At 37.3% G+C, this 20,278-nt stretch overlaps 1 protein-coding gene across 2 annotated transcripts in view; it reads right to left on the bottom strand.

Annotated features, from left to right (window-relative positions):
- LOC125236696 (oxysterol-binding protein 1) overlaps positions 1 to 20,278 on the bottom strand; it is a 66,888-nt gene that overhangs the window by 18,998 nt on the left and 27,612 nt on the right. For both annotated transcript variants that reach the window (XR_007178229.1, XM_048143610.1), the window contains exons 6-8: positions 19,107 to 19,231; positions 17,694 to 17,771; positions 7,454 to 7,561 (exon numbers count right to left, since the gene is read on the bottom strand). Coding sequence is in view for 1 of the 2 variants with exons in the window: in XM_048143610.1 (XP_047999567.1) it covers positions 7,454 to 7,561; positions 17,694 to 17,771; positions 19,107 to 19,231 (311 nt within the window). In the remaining variant the exon portion in view is untranslated. The remainder of the gene's footprint in view (positions 1 to 7,453; positions 7,562 to 17,693; positions 17,772 to 19,106; positions 19,232 to 20,278) is intronic.

Below are 20,278 nucleotides of genomic sequence, written 5' to 3'. Positions count from 1 at the left end.
CATAAAAACATTGCAAGAAATTATTACTTATCTGCTAAGTTGCGTTAGCTAGTTTATTACCTATCTGTTAAGTATCTATTAATGTGTCAATTTTGTTATTACCCTAATAATGAATATCATAATGAAAACCATAATTATTTATAAATTTTGTACTACTAAATATTGATGTTCAGTAGCATATGCAATTATGCATTATGTATAAAAGAAATAATTACCGTTTTAGACTAAGAGATAATTATTTGAATGTACCACGGAATTGTAGTGACGACAGCAAAATTACTAGCTTACAACGTAGAACCGGGGTTTTTTGACATTTCGGCCAGTGGCAACGGTGCCGGCCGCGCGGCGAGCGCCGGCGCGTGCGCAGCCTCCCCCGCGGGCCGCCCACAGCATTTAAACTGACGGCTGAGACAGCGGAGAGGCCCCGTGAGCTTAGGTTAGTTCACCAAAACCTACAGGGCTTCTCCAGCAAAGAGTTAGAGGTGGTTCTTTTCTTAGAATCACAAGATATTGATGTCATGTGCGTTACGGAGCACTGGCTCAAAGAATATGAATTATTAGTATTCAATATCTGTAATTATGACATAATTAGCTCGTTCAGTAGAAAGTCCGCCATTCACGGGGGATCATTGATTATAGTAAAAAATAAATTTAAATGTAAAGAAAGAAATGACATAGTTAAACTTTCTACTGAGCGAACTATAGAAATATCATGTATAGAATTGGAGGATCACATTATAATGTGCGTCTACAGACCACCTTCGGCGGATTTTAGCGTTTTTGAGTCTGTGATGGAAGATGCGTTGAGACGAGTGTTTGTTAGCAGTAAGAAGATAATAATTTGTGGGGACTTTAATGTTAATATACTAGATCCCACGCATGGACACACAGTTAGATTCTTAAATCTTTTTCAGTCTTTTGACTTGTTTCCGCTTTTCCACGAGCCCACAAGAATTACAGCAAGTACGGCGACTTGTTTGGATAATATATTCTGTAATTGTGAAGTTGAAAAGAAAGATGTCTTTAGTTGTTTCAGCTCTGATCACTGTGGTCAGAAAGCTTATTTCCAAGTCAACATTGTAAAACAACAGCAAGCGATTACGTATAGGCCTATCACTGCTAGCCGAATGGATAAGTTTAGAGAATCTATTATATCGCAGGTACCTACTTTGACAGGTATAAGCAAGCAAGATCCTGATACATTATACGGGGAACTGTCGAGTGTCATCCACGACGTCCACAAGAATATTTTTAAGACGAAGACTGTACAGCAAGGCCAATTGAAGTCAAAGTTTAGTGACTGGGCCACCGTCGGTATCCACAGAAGCAGGAAGAGATTGTATGACCTGTATGAAATGAGGAATTTTAACCATGATGAAAATTTTACTGAATATGTAAGGAGGTATTCAAAAGTGTTTAAGAAAGTTTGCGCCGCGGCTAAGTCTGCATTCTTAAGCAAGAAGGTCAGGTCGGCAGACAATAAAATAAAAGCTACCTGGAATATGATAAACGCTGAAACCGGGAAGACGAAACCCCGTGATGGCCATTACACACTAAAAGTTCAAGACCAAGTATTGTCTGCAGACGACGATGTTGCTGGCGCCTTTCAACACTTTTTCACCAACATAGCCACTGATACTACACGGAATTTAAACTCCTCTGTAGTTAAGGCAGGTCTCTACTTGGACAATTACAATGTTAAGAAATGCAGCATGGAATTATATTTCCAATTTACTGACCCCGAAGAGATTATTAAAACTTTCAAGTCCTTAAAAGTTAAAAACAGTGAGGACATTTGGGGGATATCTGTGAAAGTCGTGTATTCAATTATTGACGTCGTGGCACCTTATCTAGCCGATGTGTTTAACGCTTGTGTTAGGGAATGTGTGTTTCCCAATCTGATGAAGTATAGTAAGGTTATTCCTCTGTTTAAATCAGGCAGCAAGGATGACCTTGGAAATTTTAGACCAATTTCCATACTTCCCGTTCTCAGCAAAGTGTTTGAGAAAATTATATTGAACCACCCATATAACCATAATCGGTCGCCGTTCCTACGCAAATCCTCCTATTTTGTGTACACACAGGTCTTCGGGTCTCAATGCTTAGTCGCAGTACGGTCGACGTTTAGTCGCGGCGACCCAAATGGGGACGATTGGTAACAGGCACAAATGGTCACAGAAGTGACAGAAGTGTGCACTACGCGTGCACACATTGTTACCGTTTGGCGACTACTTTTCCAAAATCATTCGTTCATTTCATTCTTTTCAAATGGCGACTGTCAGAGACGTCAAAGTAAAAAAGAAATAAAATCATTTGACATTAAAATGTAATGGCGTAAGAATTTGTTAAAGATAAAATATTGTTTGCATTTGTAATATAATGTGGGCTAATTACCATGGCCAATTAAATTGCTCGAGTGATTTCATAAAATAAGTCTAAATTTATCAACGCGCCATCAATTTACCTCAGTTTAACCAGTAATAATATTATTGACTACTCGGTGTTTGCGTGTTATGTATATTGATTGGTGAAGTTTTAGTGCTCCGGTGCATATACTATACTGAAATAATAAAAATAATGCCTAGAAAACCAATAAAGTTGTTAAAATATGGATTAAGACGGTAATATTCCATGTAAAAAACAGTCGCCAAACGGTCACCAAACGGTCGACAAACGGTCGCAAAATGGTCGCAGCGTACACGCGTGACCGAAAGCAGTGAATATTTATTATATTTTCAAAATGGCTTCATGTATTAATTTTTTCCAGGTATCCTCAAACTTTATAAACAATTAAATATGCCGTCGTACTCAGTTGCCCTCACTAAAGAAGATTAGGGGCCGAAAAAAAAATTGTAACGTGCGTATCGAGCTGCTGGGTTGTAAAGGATCGGGGATCATATTATTATGGTCTTCTATAGAGCAACTAGTATTTTGCAGCATTTCACAATTGACACTTGTTGAAGTAGTCATCGTTAATATTACTATCAACATTAATTTCAGCGATCTGTACTTCTTAAGTCAAGATTTTTGTATAGATAAGTGTCTACAAATTTGTAATGTTAAAGAGACATAAATAAAACGTAGTAGAGTAAATAATGTGTTTTTTTTTGTAACCCAAACAAAATACTTGTAGATACGAGTGCGGAAAAGAGGAAAATCGATACGAGTAGCGATAAATTAATACACGAACGAAGGGAGTGTTTTACTTCGACACGAGTTGTGAATGTCCTTTTCGCACGTGTATCGTACGACGATTTTTAGTACCTAAATCTAAGCTAAGAGTTTCGACCAGACAAGAAATGAATCATTGCTTGATTTGCTCGCACTACTGCGTTAGAAAAAGCAGCATCTGTACTGAAAGAAAACTATCATTGCGCAACAGAAATTCTATTAATATCACAGTAAATACTCTATTTCATTTGATTCCTACTTTTATTGTGTAAAGCAACACTACACTTCATTTTTATCAATAAGAATTAAAAATTATATATTTAATACATTAAGTAACTATAAAGTGCTTATCTATTTGTATTATCATTCTGCACTTTTCTTAACTTTCCCACATTTCTATAAAATGTCGAAGAGTGCTTAAATGGTCGTCGTCGTTTATTATTATTTAATTCGCTCATATTTAAATGATTCAAAGCAACCAGTCCACAACTTCACAAGACAGTTTGAGAAACCTTCGTATTTCAGATTGTCATTTGCGGATACAGTGGTTTAGGAGCAGTTCAGTTCGGTAATCAGACCTACACATGTGTGTACAAATTCTGTCAATGTCACTGTCAGAAACCGTTCTGACAGTGACAATGACAGCCACAAATTCGTCCACATGTTGTTACCGTTATGTGTGCAAACGTCGACTAATAAAGTGTCGTTAAAAGTCATTCTGACAGTGACATTGACAGCCACAAATTCGTACACATTTTGTTACCGTAACGAGTGCACACGACGACTACATTTTGTTATTGTATCAATACGGTCGCATTGTTTGCACGACGTTACCACGCGTTATGTCACATTTGACAGTTAGTTACTGATTTGAAGATTTTGCGACTGAAATGGTTGTATGGGCAGTTGCTTCGACATTTTAACACGAATGGATTACTTCAGCATCAGCAATTTGGTTTTACACGAGGTCGTTCGACGACAGATGCTGCCTCTGTGCTAATCAAGCACATATACGATGCCTGGGAACTCTCGTTAGATGCTATCGGTATTTTCTGCGATCTCTCCAAAGCTTTCGATTGTGTGGAGCACGACACACTACTACACAAGCTGAAGCACTACGGTCTATCCTCAAAAGCTTTACAGCTTGTTGAATCTTACTTAAACGAAAGAACCCAGAAAGTGGTTGTAAATGGTACTGAATCTAACGGTACAACTGTAAAGCTTGGAGTACCACAGGGTTCTATTCTGGGACCTTTTCTTTTCCTTGTGTATATAAATGATTTGCCATGTCTTGTAAAGAACAAATGTGAGATAGTCTTATTTGCTGATGATACTTCACTAATTTTCAAAGTTGATAGGCAACTGAGTGACTATAGCCATGTGAATGAAACTTTGAAGGAGGTACTAGAATGGTTTAAATAACTTGCTCCTTAATGCCAAGAAGACGAAATGTGTTAAATTCTCTTTACCCAATGTAAGGAAGACAGATACTACCATCACGCTGAATGGCGAAAACCTGGACCTTGTCGAGAATACGCTCTTTCTTGGTCTTACTTTAGATTGCAATCTGCAATGGGGTCCTCATATATCTGCCCTAGCAAAAAGGTTGAGCTCTGCCGCGTATGCCGTAAGGAGAATTAGGCAATTAACTGATGTGGAGACAGCTCGCCTAGTTTATTTCAGTTACTTTCATAGTGTTATGTCTTACGGCATATTGGCCTGGGGAAAAGCAGCAGATATTCAAACCATCTTCGTTCTCCAGAAACGGGCAATACGATCTATCTACAACATGGCGTCACGTGACTCACTGAAGGAACGCTTTAAGGAGATAGACATCCTTACAGTAGCTTCACAATACATACTAGATGTGATAATGTATACTCATAAGAATATAGAGTCCTTTAAGAAACTGTCAGATATTCATAGTTATAATACACGGAACAAACATAAGCTAGCGGTTTCCAAGTTTCGTCTACAGAAAGTGAAGAAATCGTTCCTGGGAAACTGTGTAACATTTTATAATAAGGTACCCTTAGAGGCATGGGATCTGCCCTTTACTTCATTCAAGAAGTACATAAAAAGTGCACTTCTCAAAAAGGGGTACTACAAAATTGATGATTACCTGGGAGATACTACACCATGGCCGACTATCCAGGCTCAAAATCTGTCATAGTTTTGCTAGCAGTGTCCCGGGAGACATTGTGTCATGCTTAAGGCGCTGTTGCTACTGGCTGTTTAAATTATTGATCCTTATTATTGTATAATTATAATTTGGTATATATATATATTGACTTGTTGAGTACATACTAGTTATGTATTCTGTAGAATTAGTTGGAGATTGCTAGCTTAACAGTCTCTTGACGTGAAATTTGTATTTCATACGCATTTTTTTTTCTATTTCTAGTTCTTTTGACACTTGGAGAACCTTTACACCTCCAAATTTTTATTTTTTATTATATCCCATTAATTATAATTGACTGTGGGGACCTTTTACATCTCCCAAGATCTTGTTTTCAATTAAGTCAATTTAAACTATGTAACATACAAGCACGGAATGTTGTGTCTTACATCTAGGTATACCGTATTCACTTATTATTGGAATATTTAATACAGCCCGGACAGCTTGAACATGTCATGCTCGCTAAAAAGTCTTTGCTTACGGTGACGTCGTTGATCGGGTCGCCACCTTCCCGAATGAAGGTTGAGGGAGGCGATGGCTGAGATGCGCGCCATATTCGTGAACGGGTGCTGTTTGTGAAGACCGGTCTGTTTCAGCTAATAGGGGCTATGCTATTCTATGTAACATTAATTTTGAATGAGATTACGTTGAGGCACTCTGTTCGGTCCTTGTTTGTTTATTTTTCTTTCTGACTCTTGGAGACCATATACATCTCCAAGGAAAAAAAGTAGATTAAGTATACATATATATTTTTTTTTTCCTTTGCTTAAGACAACAAGAGTCTTTTACAACTCTAAAGTTATTTTAGTTATTCGGTTTTTTTCTTCATGTATAATTTTTTTAGATGTACTTTGACACTTAGAGACTCTATACATCTCTAACATCTCTTATTAATAATCATAATAGCTTTGTACTTTGTATAATTTCTTGTGTTAATATTTTTTTTTATGAATACTTTTGCTTATTAAATTGTATCTTGTTTTTCTTTAATGCATGTTAAATATAAGATGTAATGTTTTGAAAAGAAGTGGCCCGCCGAGTTTCTTGCCGGTCCCATAGTGGATACCCTCCTCCAACTGAGGGGGGACTGAAATCTTCTCGAGGCTGAGGCGTAGGGTTAGAGCCGGCGTAGTTTTATTTGACGTTCATAAGCGCATTGTAATATGCCTACTTGGAAAATAAATATTTCATTTCATTTCATTTCATTTCATTTCATTTCATAATTTAATTTTTACAATTGTATATACTTATCTCAATAAGTGAAATGTAATATTTGTTTTGAGACAAATAAATATCTTTAAACCGATTTATTTTATATCATTTTTTCCAGGCAAAACTTTATTGGCATGGGGCCAAATTAAAATGCGTCCCTGCCCTATGTATATGCCTTCTCTAATATACTTGGGATCGGCAGTCAGCACATAAATATATTTTACTCGCCCTCAAGTTGGTAGTGTATGGTCTGCCATTCCGGTATAAAGTCAAAGTATTACAAACTCTGCCTATTATTTAACTGTGTCAAAAGTAAATGCAACAAATAAGGTCACTATGCCGCATGGTTTATAACGATTTTTAAATGAGCATGAACTCATATACAAGAGGTGGATTGACCACAGCAAATTGATTTGACTTTTAATGTTTAATTAGGAGTGGAATTGTATTATTTGGATATGATACACCTTTTTAGTTTGGCTGAAGCGAGATCCTGGTGCGATCAATGACGAGAATGAGGGATCGAGAACTTTTAGACATATTGCTTGAAAGTTCCATTCAATAATTAGCCAGCCCGGGGAACCAGCTTGGAAATTTAAATAACACCTTAATTGATTTTGGTATAATTCCAAATGTTGTGTGGATTTTCGACGTATTGGTCTCGAAAGCTTAAAGCGGTTTCTAAACGGCCAATTTCCACTGCAATACGTAGGTGGCCAGCAACTATTAGTGTCCTTCTCTTACTCACATGTTGGAGAAGCCCTTTAACCCTTTCAAGGAAAATTCTAGCACAGAATATATAATTAGTACAAGTACAGAAGGCTCGCTGAGTTCTATGCGCAGCGTGAAGGTCGTCAAACTTATAGTCTAGTGTGAATGTAGTCAACTCACCCAGACTGTGATGTCCATGCTCTTGGAGTCCGCCGGCGGTTTGCTGGTAGGTGCGGCGGCGTCCACGCCTCCCATGGAGCTCTCTGGCCGCTCTTCCACGAAGTACACCTGGTACAAATTAACACGAATGTTAAAATTTTACCATGTTAGCTTAAGGGCTTCATACCAAAAAGATACTAGTACAAAAGGAACCCTTATGGTGCAACTGTGCACGGTTATATTGCTAAATATCAAGAGAACTACCTAAAACTCGTAAGTTATCGATATGCAATTTGTAATGCTAACCTCTACAAACTGAAAGTATTATTTTTTAAAGGATCATCGCGCACACCTCTGTTTGAAATACGCTGAATCAAAATTGCAAGTTTTCAAATCTTATTTTATATTCGGAACACAACTAGTGGCTAGCTGAGACTGTAAAATGCCCAGGCCATTTCTAATACAAAATACACTTCAATGCGAAATAATTCACGGTAGATGTATTGATGGTTTTGGCTGTGAATGTGTTAAAACGTGACGCAAAAGTCACGCCACTGCGTTTACGATGCGTCGTCAGCGTACTTCGAGCAGCTTTATAGCTGATCTTTTTACTTAAACTTCACTTATATAGTTGTAGTAGCACAGTCGAGATATTTTTTTTTACATAGTGGTTAGATTACCTTGAATGAAGCATCTCTACACCTTATAAGACAAAGTCCCCCGCCGCGCCTGTGTGTGTGTGTGTGTGTGTGTGTGTGTGTGTGTGTGTGTGTGTGTGTGTGTGTGTGTGTGTGTGTGTGTGTGTGTGTGTGCGTGTGTGCGTGTGTGTCTCTCTCGGTTAACTAGTTTACAGAGAATATTATAATTTCAGTACTAAACTCACAACACGAACGCAAAATAAAGTTGCTAAAAATAAATTCCATTCATAAGTACTTTTCTGTCCACACGAACTCTCAAAAATTCATGCCGAGGTTTCGTCCCTTGCCAAGAGCGCTGGTGCCAACTTACATACATTACACACCTCATAATTTTCTGAAACTAGCGTGTTTTGAAAAGAAGACTTTATATCGTCAGGTCAAGGTCGCTTTATAATATTGCATTGAAATGCAAGGACGGGAAAGTAAATTAGCGTTTTTACGAGTAATCTTGAAAACGTTTTTCGATGAGAAAAGTAAATTGCTGCTAAACGAATAAGTACCTACGACAACTAATAGAGCTGTGATCTGACGACTTTGATACCATTAGCACAGTATAATAAAGAGTACTATCGTACAGTATGGCCACTCCTGCTCCCCGCTGAAAGTGGCGCCCACCCCCGCTCAGTTACCTCACAGTTACCGCCTGTCAAAAACAAACAACAACAACCTGTGTCATATGACATATCTCACTCATACAAGCATGTTACGCGTTCACCTACACGAGATTAGACTGTGCTAGGAACGCGCCTTTTTCATATATTTGATCCCCAGTGTCCGACGTGTGCCATTAGACTGACTGACCGCGCGGAGCGATCCGCACCGGACTGACGCCGTGTCTTGCGTGGGCGACGGTCGCGCGACCGTCGCCGTCGCGTCTCATACTTCCATATCGATAAGGTTTGATTTCGTATGCGTCGCATCGCCGTCGCGCGACCATCGCGCGACCGTCGCCCACGCAAGCCACGGCGTAACACATTGTTAAATTCAGGGAGATTTTAGAGTACCTAGGTACACCGGACGGGTCCGCGCGGACGACAACATCAACTTCATACAAATTGGCAGTGCGGATCGCTCCGCGCGGTCGGTCTGCGTGACACTAAAACCAACCTTAGTCATTACTTAAATGAGCATCTCATAAACGTGAAGGAGACTTGAAAGAGTGTGTGAACGTTTTGGCTTCACTTTATCAATACTAGAATATATAACAAAATATGTACATTGCATAAGGTTTACAGACTGGTAACATAAGTACTCGTAGCAGCATTTCGAGGCTGTGGTCAGTGGTTGTGTCTAATCGATTGACGTTGGAACGTAAAACAATAATTCAGTCGTATATTTATTTCAAATTCAAGTGTAGTTTTATTTAAGTACCTATACGGATAGAAGTCGTATTTGTTTCTTTTCACTTTTCAGTCACTTACAAATGCCTTAAAACAGTACCGTTCAAGGTCATATCTAATTAAATCCAGTTACAAGTAATGTACTTTATACAACAGGCTACTTAAAATCAAATCATCTAAATGACATTCACTTCTCGCAAAACCGTTCGGCATGTACATTTATCATATTTTTCAGTACAAATGGCGCTTTTTGCCCGCACTAGTGCGCAATGTGGTTCATTTATGTCTGGTCAAACTTTAGTGGGTCCCCCCTTCGGTCTTGTTCTAATTCATCGCCAATGTACTAGGTATATAAATTTAATAATTAACCACCACAGAGTCTATATAGCACGTTTGTGTGAATCTGGCTATAGAAGCATATTACCAGCATCTGACTGACTTATTTATCTTTAATATTGATAGATGACAGACAACCTAATGAATGTTTCCACAATAGACAATGACCTATACTTGGCGCAGCGCCATTAAAATGGAATTATAAGTGTTATAACTATAACCATTACTTCGTTCGACTAGAGATTTATACACGGTGTAACATGACGACACCAAATTTTAAGCATATTTCTGATCATAATAATAATAAAAAAAAGATATTTACTCACCAACACAAGAGAAAAATAACAAAAAATAAAACCGCCTTCAAAAAAAAAGCGTGTTACAAAACACGGAGAAACTAAAAAGCCAAAAATAATAAACCTTCGAATTCAGATTTCTTATCGGATTGCAATAATCTAAACATCCAAATTATAAACAAATCAATTATTTTTGCAGTCGGTACCAGACCTGTTCGTCGCCTTGCTATTTCCTGTTTGCCCTAGGGGCTGTCCATAAATTACGTCATCGATTTTTTCAGATTTTAGACCCCCCCCCCCCTATAATCATCCTATCGTCATATCTTAATGACCCCCCGCCCTTCTCCCAAAATTGACGTCATTACCAGTTTGACAAAATAAAACATTGCAGATTTGAGAAAAATAGGGTATTATATGATTAAAACACTTGGTTATAGAATCATCTTTTATTATTTTTACTTTGGCAATAATCATTGATATAATATAACTACTTATAATATAATATAAATACATAGTATAAAACAAAGTCGCTTTCGCTGTCTGTCCCTATGTATGCTTAGATCTTTAAAACTACGCAACGGATTTTGATGCGGTTTTTTTAAATAGATAGACTGATTCTTAAAGAAGGTTTATATGTATAATACATTTAAGTACCACGGGCGAAGCCGGGGCGGGCAGCTAGTATTATATGTAATATTATTGTTAGAGTATTTTATCTGTAGTTATTACTGTATTTGTGTACATCTATGTTGCATTACTTATGTATGTTTATTATGAGTTATTTTAGTATTGTATGCGCCTTAGCCGCCTCTCACATTTGCAGTCTCACTTACTAGGTGTGCTGGAAGAAATTTCTTTTTAGAAATAATCTATTTGTACGTGAAAAATAAACTATAAATAAATAAATAAGAATGACGTCAATTTCGAAACACCCCCCCCCCCCCATCTATCATTTACCGTCATCCGCAGACCAAACCCCCCCCCTAATTTAGAATGACGTAATTTATGGACGGCCCCCTACCCAACCATACGCAGGCTGGTCCCGACTCCAAAAATAATTGATTTGTTTATAATTTGGATGTTTAGATTATTGCAATCTGATAAGAAATCTGAATTCGAAGGTTTATTATTTTTGGCTTTTTAGTTTCTCCATGTTTTGTAACACGCTTTTTTTTTGAAGGCGGTTTTATTTTTTGTTAAAAAGTTAATTTATTTGTTGATTTTTAGTGGTTCCTAGTGATATTATATGTATCAGTCCGAATATATGTACAGTAGTGAAAGAATTGTCCTTTAACTCCTAACCATTGAGGAGTTGACCTTCCATCATCAGCTCAGCCACATAAAATTATTACCATCAGGCGCAAATACTGGTGCACCTTTGAAAAATACACAAAAAACATTACATGTGCCTATAACATTTGAAGAGTTCCCTCGATTTCTCCAAGATCCCATCATCAGACCACGACTTGGTGCCAATGGGACCATCTCGGGGTTATACCCGTTCGATCAAAAAAAAATTTTGAAAATCGGTCTACGATTCTCGGAGATATCGAGTAACATACATACAAAAAAAAAAAAAAAACATTCAGTCGAATTGAGAACCTCCTCCTTTTTTGAAGTCGGTTAAAAAACAAATTATTTATAGAATAAAATGTAATTTAAACTTTTCTGAAGTTCACCTAGTTTCAGAGTTATTAGTAAATAAATAAATATTATAGGACATTGTTGGATGAGTTTTAAGTATGTGTGAGTGCGCCTGTCAATGTATGCATGTATGTGTCATAATCCAGTCGCAAATAAATCTTCAAACAGTTCACACGTCTTATATCTTCAAAAAATCCCTACATACGAAAATCAACCCTATTACAAGCAACATTTGGTCGACATCGAACCGGAGGAGGAATCAGATAAGCAAAGTCCGGCGGCCAGCGAGAACAAAAGAGGACCGCATTCCTGAGCCTACTTATCAATTGCAGTTGCTAACTAGTACGAAATTAAGACAAATTAAATAAAGTGAAGATAAATAAGTTATGTTATAAGTGCAAATCGTGTTGTTTACGTGAATGGACAAGTAAATACTGCAATATGTGTACTAACGAACAGTTAATTCGTGTTTTGGAAGAAACAGCGAAATTATTAAGGAAAACTGAATCTAATTTGAAGAAATGTCCCAAACAACGTTTAACTAAAGGCTACTTAGAATCGCGTCTACAGTGTATCGAAACTTATTGGAAAACATTTACATCAACGCATACACAGCTGGTACAGAATACTACGATACAAGAGCGCGGCGAGATGCAGTACTTTCTTAAGGAAGAATATTATATCGTGGAGGAGTTATACCTATGTTTACAAGGCGATATCAAGGACGCGCTGCTGCTGCCGCTCCCACACATGTGCAAGGAACAAGTTCGCTGGATGTCTCGATGTTCGAAGCTGTGCAGCACCACGTCAAGTTACCTGCTATTGTTTTACCGGTGTTTTCTAATAACTATGAAGAGTGGCCGACGTTCCATGATTTGTTTACATCGTTAGTACATAACAACACGAGTCTCAGTAAGGTTCAGAAATTGCACTATTTAAAGTCAAGCATCGCTGGTGAGGCCGCTGCCTTATTGAAGCATGTTACAATTACGGAACAAAATTATGAGTTAGCATGGGAGACTTTAAAACAAAGGTATGGTAATAAAAGGTTAATTGTGAACTCCCTATTAAAGAGATTGTTTAATCAGAAGAAGAGTACCACTCAAACATCTAGTCAAATCAAAAATGTATTGGACACTACGACGCAATGTTTGAATGATTTACAAAATCTACAAGTTAAGGTGAATGAGTGGGATCCGTTCATAATATACCTAGTAGTGAACAGGCTCGACAACGAAACACACAAGGATTGGGAGGAGCACGCCTACAATTTAAATGCTGACCAGTTACCCAAATGGAATGATTTAAAAAAGTACCTCGAGTCGAAGTTTCGCACGTTAGAACTGGTTAACCCTGTCACTGCTACCATACCTAAAGAAACTAAATCAATTAAGGAAAAGTCTTACCACGTGTCAACGTCAACGAAAAGCTGTGTTTTATGTAGGGGTGAACACACCTTATGTCACTGTGAAGATTTTACAAAAATGTCACCTGTGGAGAGAATAGACTATGTGAAGAAAACAAACTTATGTTTCAACTGTCTCCTACCAGGACATTCTGCATCACGATGTCGTCTTTCCTTCACATGTCGTATATGCAAAAAGAGACATCACACCATGATACACCAAGCGCAGAATACGGAGTCAGTCAAAACCCAAGCTCACCACAGTCACCTGACACACGAAGAAGAAGACCCGCAGAATAATGAAGAAGTGGAAGAGGTAGAAATTTCATGTAACTTTACCTGCAATAAATCTAAAGGCCTGCTAGCGACGGCAATGATATCAATAAAGGATGATGAAGGTCACGTGACTCCACTTCGCTGCTTAATCGATCCGGGGTCTGAATCAAGCTTTTTAAGCGAACGCGTAGCACAAGCGCTGCGAGTCAAGAGGTCACCTGTCAAAGGAATTGTCACTGGAGTCGGCGACCTCCAAGTGAAGATCAACAGCGTAACACATGTACAAGTATTGTCAAATCAAGATGACAGTTTTCAGCTAGATGTCAAAGCTTATATAATGCCCTCGAAGCTAACATCACAACTACCATCAAGGAAGATTAAGTATGACCCACAAGTCTGGTCACACTTACAAGGGCTCACTCTGGCTGATCCTAAGTTCCATCAGCCAGGGCGAGTAGACATGTTACTTGGTGTAAAAGTGTATGCACAAATACTAGAAGGAAGAGTCAAAAAGGGTCCACCTGGCACTCCATGCGCCCAAGAAACAAGCCTAGGTTGGATAATATTCGGAGATGTAGAAGATACAGCAGACACTTTACAAGAAAACATAGTTGTGATGCATCATCACGTCAACGTGGATGACATGGTAAAGGCATTTTGGGAGATAGATACTACAGATACAAAGAAGAGTCTCACAAGCGAAGAAGAAAAGGATGAAACGATTTACAAGGAGACGCATACAAGAGACGAAGAAGGAAGACACATAGGCTCGTCACTATTCAAAAATGAAGAACTACTATCTCCAAAGAGACAAACAAGAGACATCGCTAGGCTGAGACTGAAACAACATGAAAGAAGATTCAAAAGAGATGCTAATCTAAAAAATGCAAATGTTAAGGCTATAGAAGAATATCCGAAACTAAACTACATTGAAGAAGAAGAAAAAGTTAACAAAGAGGCAGTATACTTACCATTTCACGAGGTAATAAAAGAAGAAAAGGAAACTAGAAAAACGAGAAACGCTTTCAATGCTTCTAAGGGCTCTAATATTGTATCCTTGAACAACGGGCTCTTAGTTGGCCCACATCTACAGGAAGACATGCGAAACCTTGTCATGAAATGGCTGGAACAAATAAGCGAAGCAACCTGCTTACCTACCAGTAAGATGCACGCGTGGATGGACGCTATACTTGTGTTGTCCTGGCTGTATGAAGATCCTGCAAGATGGCAACCATTCAAACGAAATAGAGTTATAGCTATACAAGGAATAACCTCACACCAATGGTATCACGCGTGCACTACGGAGAACCTTCCTGATATTGTATCCAGAGGGATACCGCTAAGTGAACTGAAGAGCTGCTTCTTCTGTTGTCAAGGGCCGCAGTGGCTGAAACATAAGAATACACAGTTAGAACATCGAACAATAGAAGAGACAGTCCTGGAAATGAGAGAGGTTACAATGCAAGATAATCTAAATATATATGAAAATATAGAAGCCTTACCTGAGAAGTTTGATGAACATGATACTTTACCTGACTTGCTGAAGTCCATAGTATACACCAGAAGATTCTTGACGTACCTGAAAGAGAAAAACACAAACACAGAAAAGGCAAGAAAAAGAGTGAGCACTAAGAACAAGTTAGGAACTTTAAACCCTTACCTTGACGCAAACGAGATCCTCAGGGTGGGCGGTGGATTGTGCCACTCCGAGTTAGATGAAGAACGAAAGCATCGTATTATTTTAGGCAAATGTCACTTTACTTACTTCATCATGCACGGTGCTCACCGAAGAACCTTACATGGGCGATATCAGCTGACACTGACTTATATAATGTCGAAGTACCTACTGGTATTAAGAGTGAAAAGTTTACTCACAACTTACCTCAGAAAATGTCTTAAATTTGCAAGACATAACGCCACTACTAGCGATCAGCTGATGAGAGATTTGCCTAAACAAGGAGTAACACCGGCTAAACCATTTCTGAACAGCGGTGTTGACATTGCCGGACCGTTTCATATTTTGATATCCAAGGGCCGAGGGCGCGGATAACATAACCAGTGTAAACAGTGTTAAATTAAAAGTGGCGGTTATAAAAAGAAAGAACAATTACTAAATTGTGTCTTATGTCCGTTGATACAGAATCTTAAATGGATATTTTATATGTTTTATTAAGATTATGCACTTGAATCTTAAATTTCTTAATACTCCAATTTAAATTAATTTTGCATGCAACTAAATTTCAATTTTCTTTTAATGCGTCTATGTAACTAAAGTACTTATGTAATTGTATAACTTTTAGTAACTCAACTTTACCTTACATGCCTATACCTACCTACCTATTTGTGTACCTAATACTCTCTCATACTTGCTTTTCGTTACTATACATAGTGTTATAGTTTGTCAATGCAATTGCATGCATTTCTGTAATTGTAGGTAATCGTACAATTTGTTATAGTTAAATACTATGTACAATTTTGTAGATGAGTTGTATCTATACCTATAATATGTAATGTTAAAAAAGGGCGATGCCCTTTTGGTGGGCGGTATGTTGGATGAGTTTTAAGTATGTGTGAGTGCGCCTGTCAATGTATGCATGTATGTGTCATAATCCAGTCGCAAATAAATCTTCAAACAGTTCACACGTCTTATATCTTCAAAAAATCCCTACATACGAAAATCAACCCTATTACAAGCAACAGACATTTTTACACAGATTGACTGAGGCCCACGGTAAGCTCAAGAAGGCTTGTGTTGTGGGTACTCAGACAACGATATATATAATATATAAATACTTATATACGTAGAAAACATCCATGGCTCAGGAACAAATATCTGTGCTCATCACACAAATAAATACCCTTACCGGGATTCGAACCCGGGACCGCGGCGCAGCAGGCAGGGTCACTCACTACCGACTGCGCCAGACCGGTCGTCAAATAGTAAAAACACCTTTTAATGTAATTCAGTGCAAAAGGCCTACTCGACGACAATGGAACCATTATCGGGCGTAGTATTTTTTTCTGGCCAAATAAACTTAAAACTCATATATCATGATTTACTTTTCGCTTCAGAAATATGTGGTTAAAATATTTCGGTTTTTTCATGTACACCGTGTATAAAGCATGTATCATAACTAGCAACTCACGTGTTTCCTCTGTCGATAACACCTACTTGGCGAGCTATTAAGTTTCAATTAAAGCCATCGTTTTCATTGACATCGTTAAATATTCATAGGTTTTTCCTTCCACTTAAGTCACCGGAGGAACAGCATAGGGGCTTTATTTATTTACACTTCCATCAACACAATACGACCAAAAGTTTTTGAGGTAAATTGGCTCATTCATTTCACAAAAAAATTTTGTCACTTTCAGTCACACTGTAGCTACTACACTGTTACAAATGTTACAATTACTAACACTATACTAATAGCTAAACAGCTGCCTACACTAATTGATAAAACTTGAAATAGACAAATAGGAAAATGTAGGTACCATATGGTTTAATTCACACGTTAAAATGGTTACACAAACGTTAGCGTCGTCAAAATAGTCGTGTGTACAATACGCGCTCTGTTCAAACTGTGAAAACAATGATACTTTTGTCGTTGTCTAAATTGTGACTAGTATCGTTTCCGAGTTTTCTAACGCTATTAATTTTAAACGTACTTATGCAAAATAAGTCTAAATAGAATTTCCTACTAAATTACAAGCTTTGAAATTATAGGTATTATGTACCTATTTGTTGCCGTTTAGTTTCATTAGTTATGATTCTCTACCGTGTATAAAAAATCCAGAAAAAGCAAGTAGAAATAAGTTTTTTTGTAAAAATTTCATTTATGGCTCAAACTTTAAAGACTGACTGTTCCTTTCTTTCAACTTTAAACAGTCATCTACTGTTCTCCGAGACGTTTCTAAATACCCTTTTTTCGATGGGGATACGACGTTTCATAACAGTTCCTATGACCACCTTTCTGCTCCATCATCAGTACAGCTCCATGATACCATAATATTGCTTGTCACGTGATTTACATGTGTGCAAAATTTCAGCTCTATCGGAAACCGGGAAGTGGGGTCAAATTTTGCTTCTACGTTTTGACCCAAACTAACATACTAACAAGGAAAGTTGAATAAAAGCTTGTAAAAAATAAAGGGCAGCAGCACTGATATTCTGCCGGAACCAGATCAGTGGTATGTCAATACGAAGTACGAACCAAGACAGGCATCTTCGTGAATAGCACGATAAAATACGCAACTAAGAGTACTAACCTGCTGCGTCTCTGTTACAACTTCAGGCTCCGAGTCATCAGAACTTTCTCCGCTTTTCACTTTGTTTTTTCTGTTTACCTGCAAGGATACACACACATGGGGTGAACTATGAATGATTCATGTACGATAACTGTAGCGTTAATGAGAGACAGAGGTTGCAATTTATGTAACAGGATTACCTAGACGTACCCAAAGAAAAAAAAATGCCTCGGTTCATAGTTATGCCATTATCTGACGAACTAAGATACGGTTATGGTTTTAAATTTCCTTCTTACTGAAGGAACCCCTCCGCAAAAAGGAAGGGTATGTAATTATTTATAAAAGCACATCTTTTACTATTTTATAGAAGTGATTTCCTTATTTTTATCAGTCATTCGCCTTTCTATGTTGACTTCTTTAGTGAATGGTATTTAATGCAGTGTTCTGAAATGGTTTTGTTTGGTTTTGTTTTGTTACATAATGACACTCTGATCACTTTTCAATTTCATACTTAAATTATAATCTATCATTGTTACAACTCGGTTGTAATGACTCATCATTACATTAAAATGTTTACATTATTGAAACTAACAAAACAACACATTGTCTGTTAATTACAAAGATATTGTTGTTTAATTAATTAGTGAACTGATTCTTAGAATCTATAAAATAAATGCAAATACATATACAAAAATTCAAATAGCTAAACTAAATGGGGTCGACCCAGGTATCGGTATCGCTGGGAAGACAAGTGTGGCGGCAGATTTGCGTCAGCTTCAAGTCAATGACTGGCAAGAGGCTACGTAGGATGGGACAGGTGGCGATCTCTCATTTCGGAGGCCAGGATTCACTTTGGATCGTTGAGCCAAGTTAGTTTTAAACTAAAAGAGTTTACCTCCTCATGACTAGTTGTGAATATGAGAGTATGTTTACGCAAAATGTTTGTTATAAACATACTTCCTATTTTGTTTACTAACTTACTGAATACATTGTTATGAATGACTGACTCAAGACAGTTTCAATCAGTGTATGCAACACTTGTTATTATTTAGATTAGTAAACCTTCAAATGGGCAAGGACATTTTGTTTATGCATTGATAGTGGATAGATTTATATATTTGCGTGGTTATCGAGTAAAAAATCCTACTTTGTTGTTTGCCCTAAGGACAAGTTATTTATATAAAACCTCTAGAAAATATGTGAGTGTGCACGGAAAACGCCCCACTTTGTCCATTGCTATAAAGCCGCTGTGTCAGTTTATTCATATAAAGATACAAGTAAATGTCCCCAATATTTGTTTTTTATCTTGCCTTAATGGTAACCGACAAAAAGGGATGTTTTACTAAACACACTCACATATTTGTCCATTGTCCATAAGGTAAGCAACAAAGTGGTACCTTTGACTAGACTTGGAAACATTTTAGAAATACTTACAGGTACTTTCATTACAAATGAATTGTGTGCTTTGTCATCCGTAGAGCTGACACCATCTTCCATGGCATCGAAGAATTCATGGTCTTCATCTTCTGTTTCATTGCCCTGTCCCGTGCCGTTACCCCCTGCACAACACAAACCGGTTAACATTCACACTTGTAAAAATATTTTCATAATTATACAACAACAGCATCACTGCTAATTGTCAGTATTAATGTAATGTGTAAAATAAAATAAATGATTTTGGGATGAGTTCTTCTTCAAACATTAAAACACACACAAGTGATTTTGAGATAATCAAAATCACTTTTTTACACATACATTGGTATTTCCAGTAATATAATTATAGCTGGAATTCATCAAGTTAAAATAACAAGTTTTACTGATATTAATATTCACTTTCACAATTTAATGATAGCTACATCTAAATATGCAAATATTTGTATTATAGATACATTAGAGATAGAAATGTATTTATTATTATACATTCACATTACTGCAGTGTTCTTCAATCAGTGATCAACATAAATAGTCTACATACTAAGAGGAGCCCATCTTTATTGAAGTAATGGATACATAAACATTTACTGAACTAAAGGTGGATTCTATGATTGTCTACTTCCTAAACCAGGGGTTCCCAATCATTTAAAGCAAATCTTTTTAAAATTTAATTTAATTTATTCTCAGTGCTAAGGTATTATTTGAATATAGGGCATTATACTTGGAGCTAAACACTTGGAGGCCTTGGTCACTTTTTCTTTGTATATGATATTTATTTCAAGTTTATAGTATAATAGGCTAGTTTCCTATACTTAAAATAAAATATTATATGCCGTGCATGAAATAAAGCACCACATAATTAGAAGAAAAACATGGACAGTACTTATGTTTAAACATAATTTCTATTTAATAAGTCAAAGAGAAAGATATAAAGTAGATGAATTGACCGTGACGTCACTCCTCGGTATTTCATGGTATTTCCATATAAGCAAATCGTTTTGACAGTTATTAAAAAGAAGCTGATTTGACTAGTAGGAAACTAGCAGTAGAGTGACTACTTAAATAATACAAAAATGAAATATTTTGTATGAAGAGTCTATGGAGCAGTTTGGGAGCCCCTGTCCTAAACAATGATATAATTGTAGGCAGCAGGTACATCACCAAAGACCCAT

This window comes from Leguminivora glycinivorella, chromosome 19 (assembly GCF_023078275.1).
Source record: "Leguminivora glycinivorella isolate SPB_JAAS2020 chromosome 19, LegGlyc_1.1, whole genome shotgun sequence".
Lineage (NCBI taxonomy): Eukaryota > Metazoa > Arthropoda > Insecta > Lepidoptera > Tortricidae > Leguminivora > Leguminivora glycinivorella.
The sequence above is the reverse complement of the archived record's forward strand: the minus strand, read 5'-3'. Positions and strand labels throughout refer to the sequence as shown.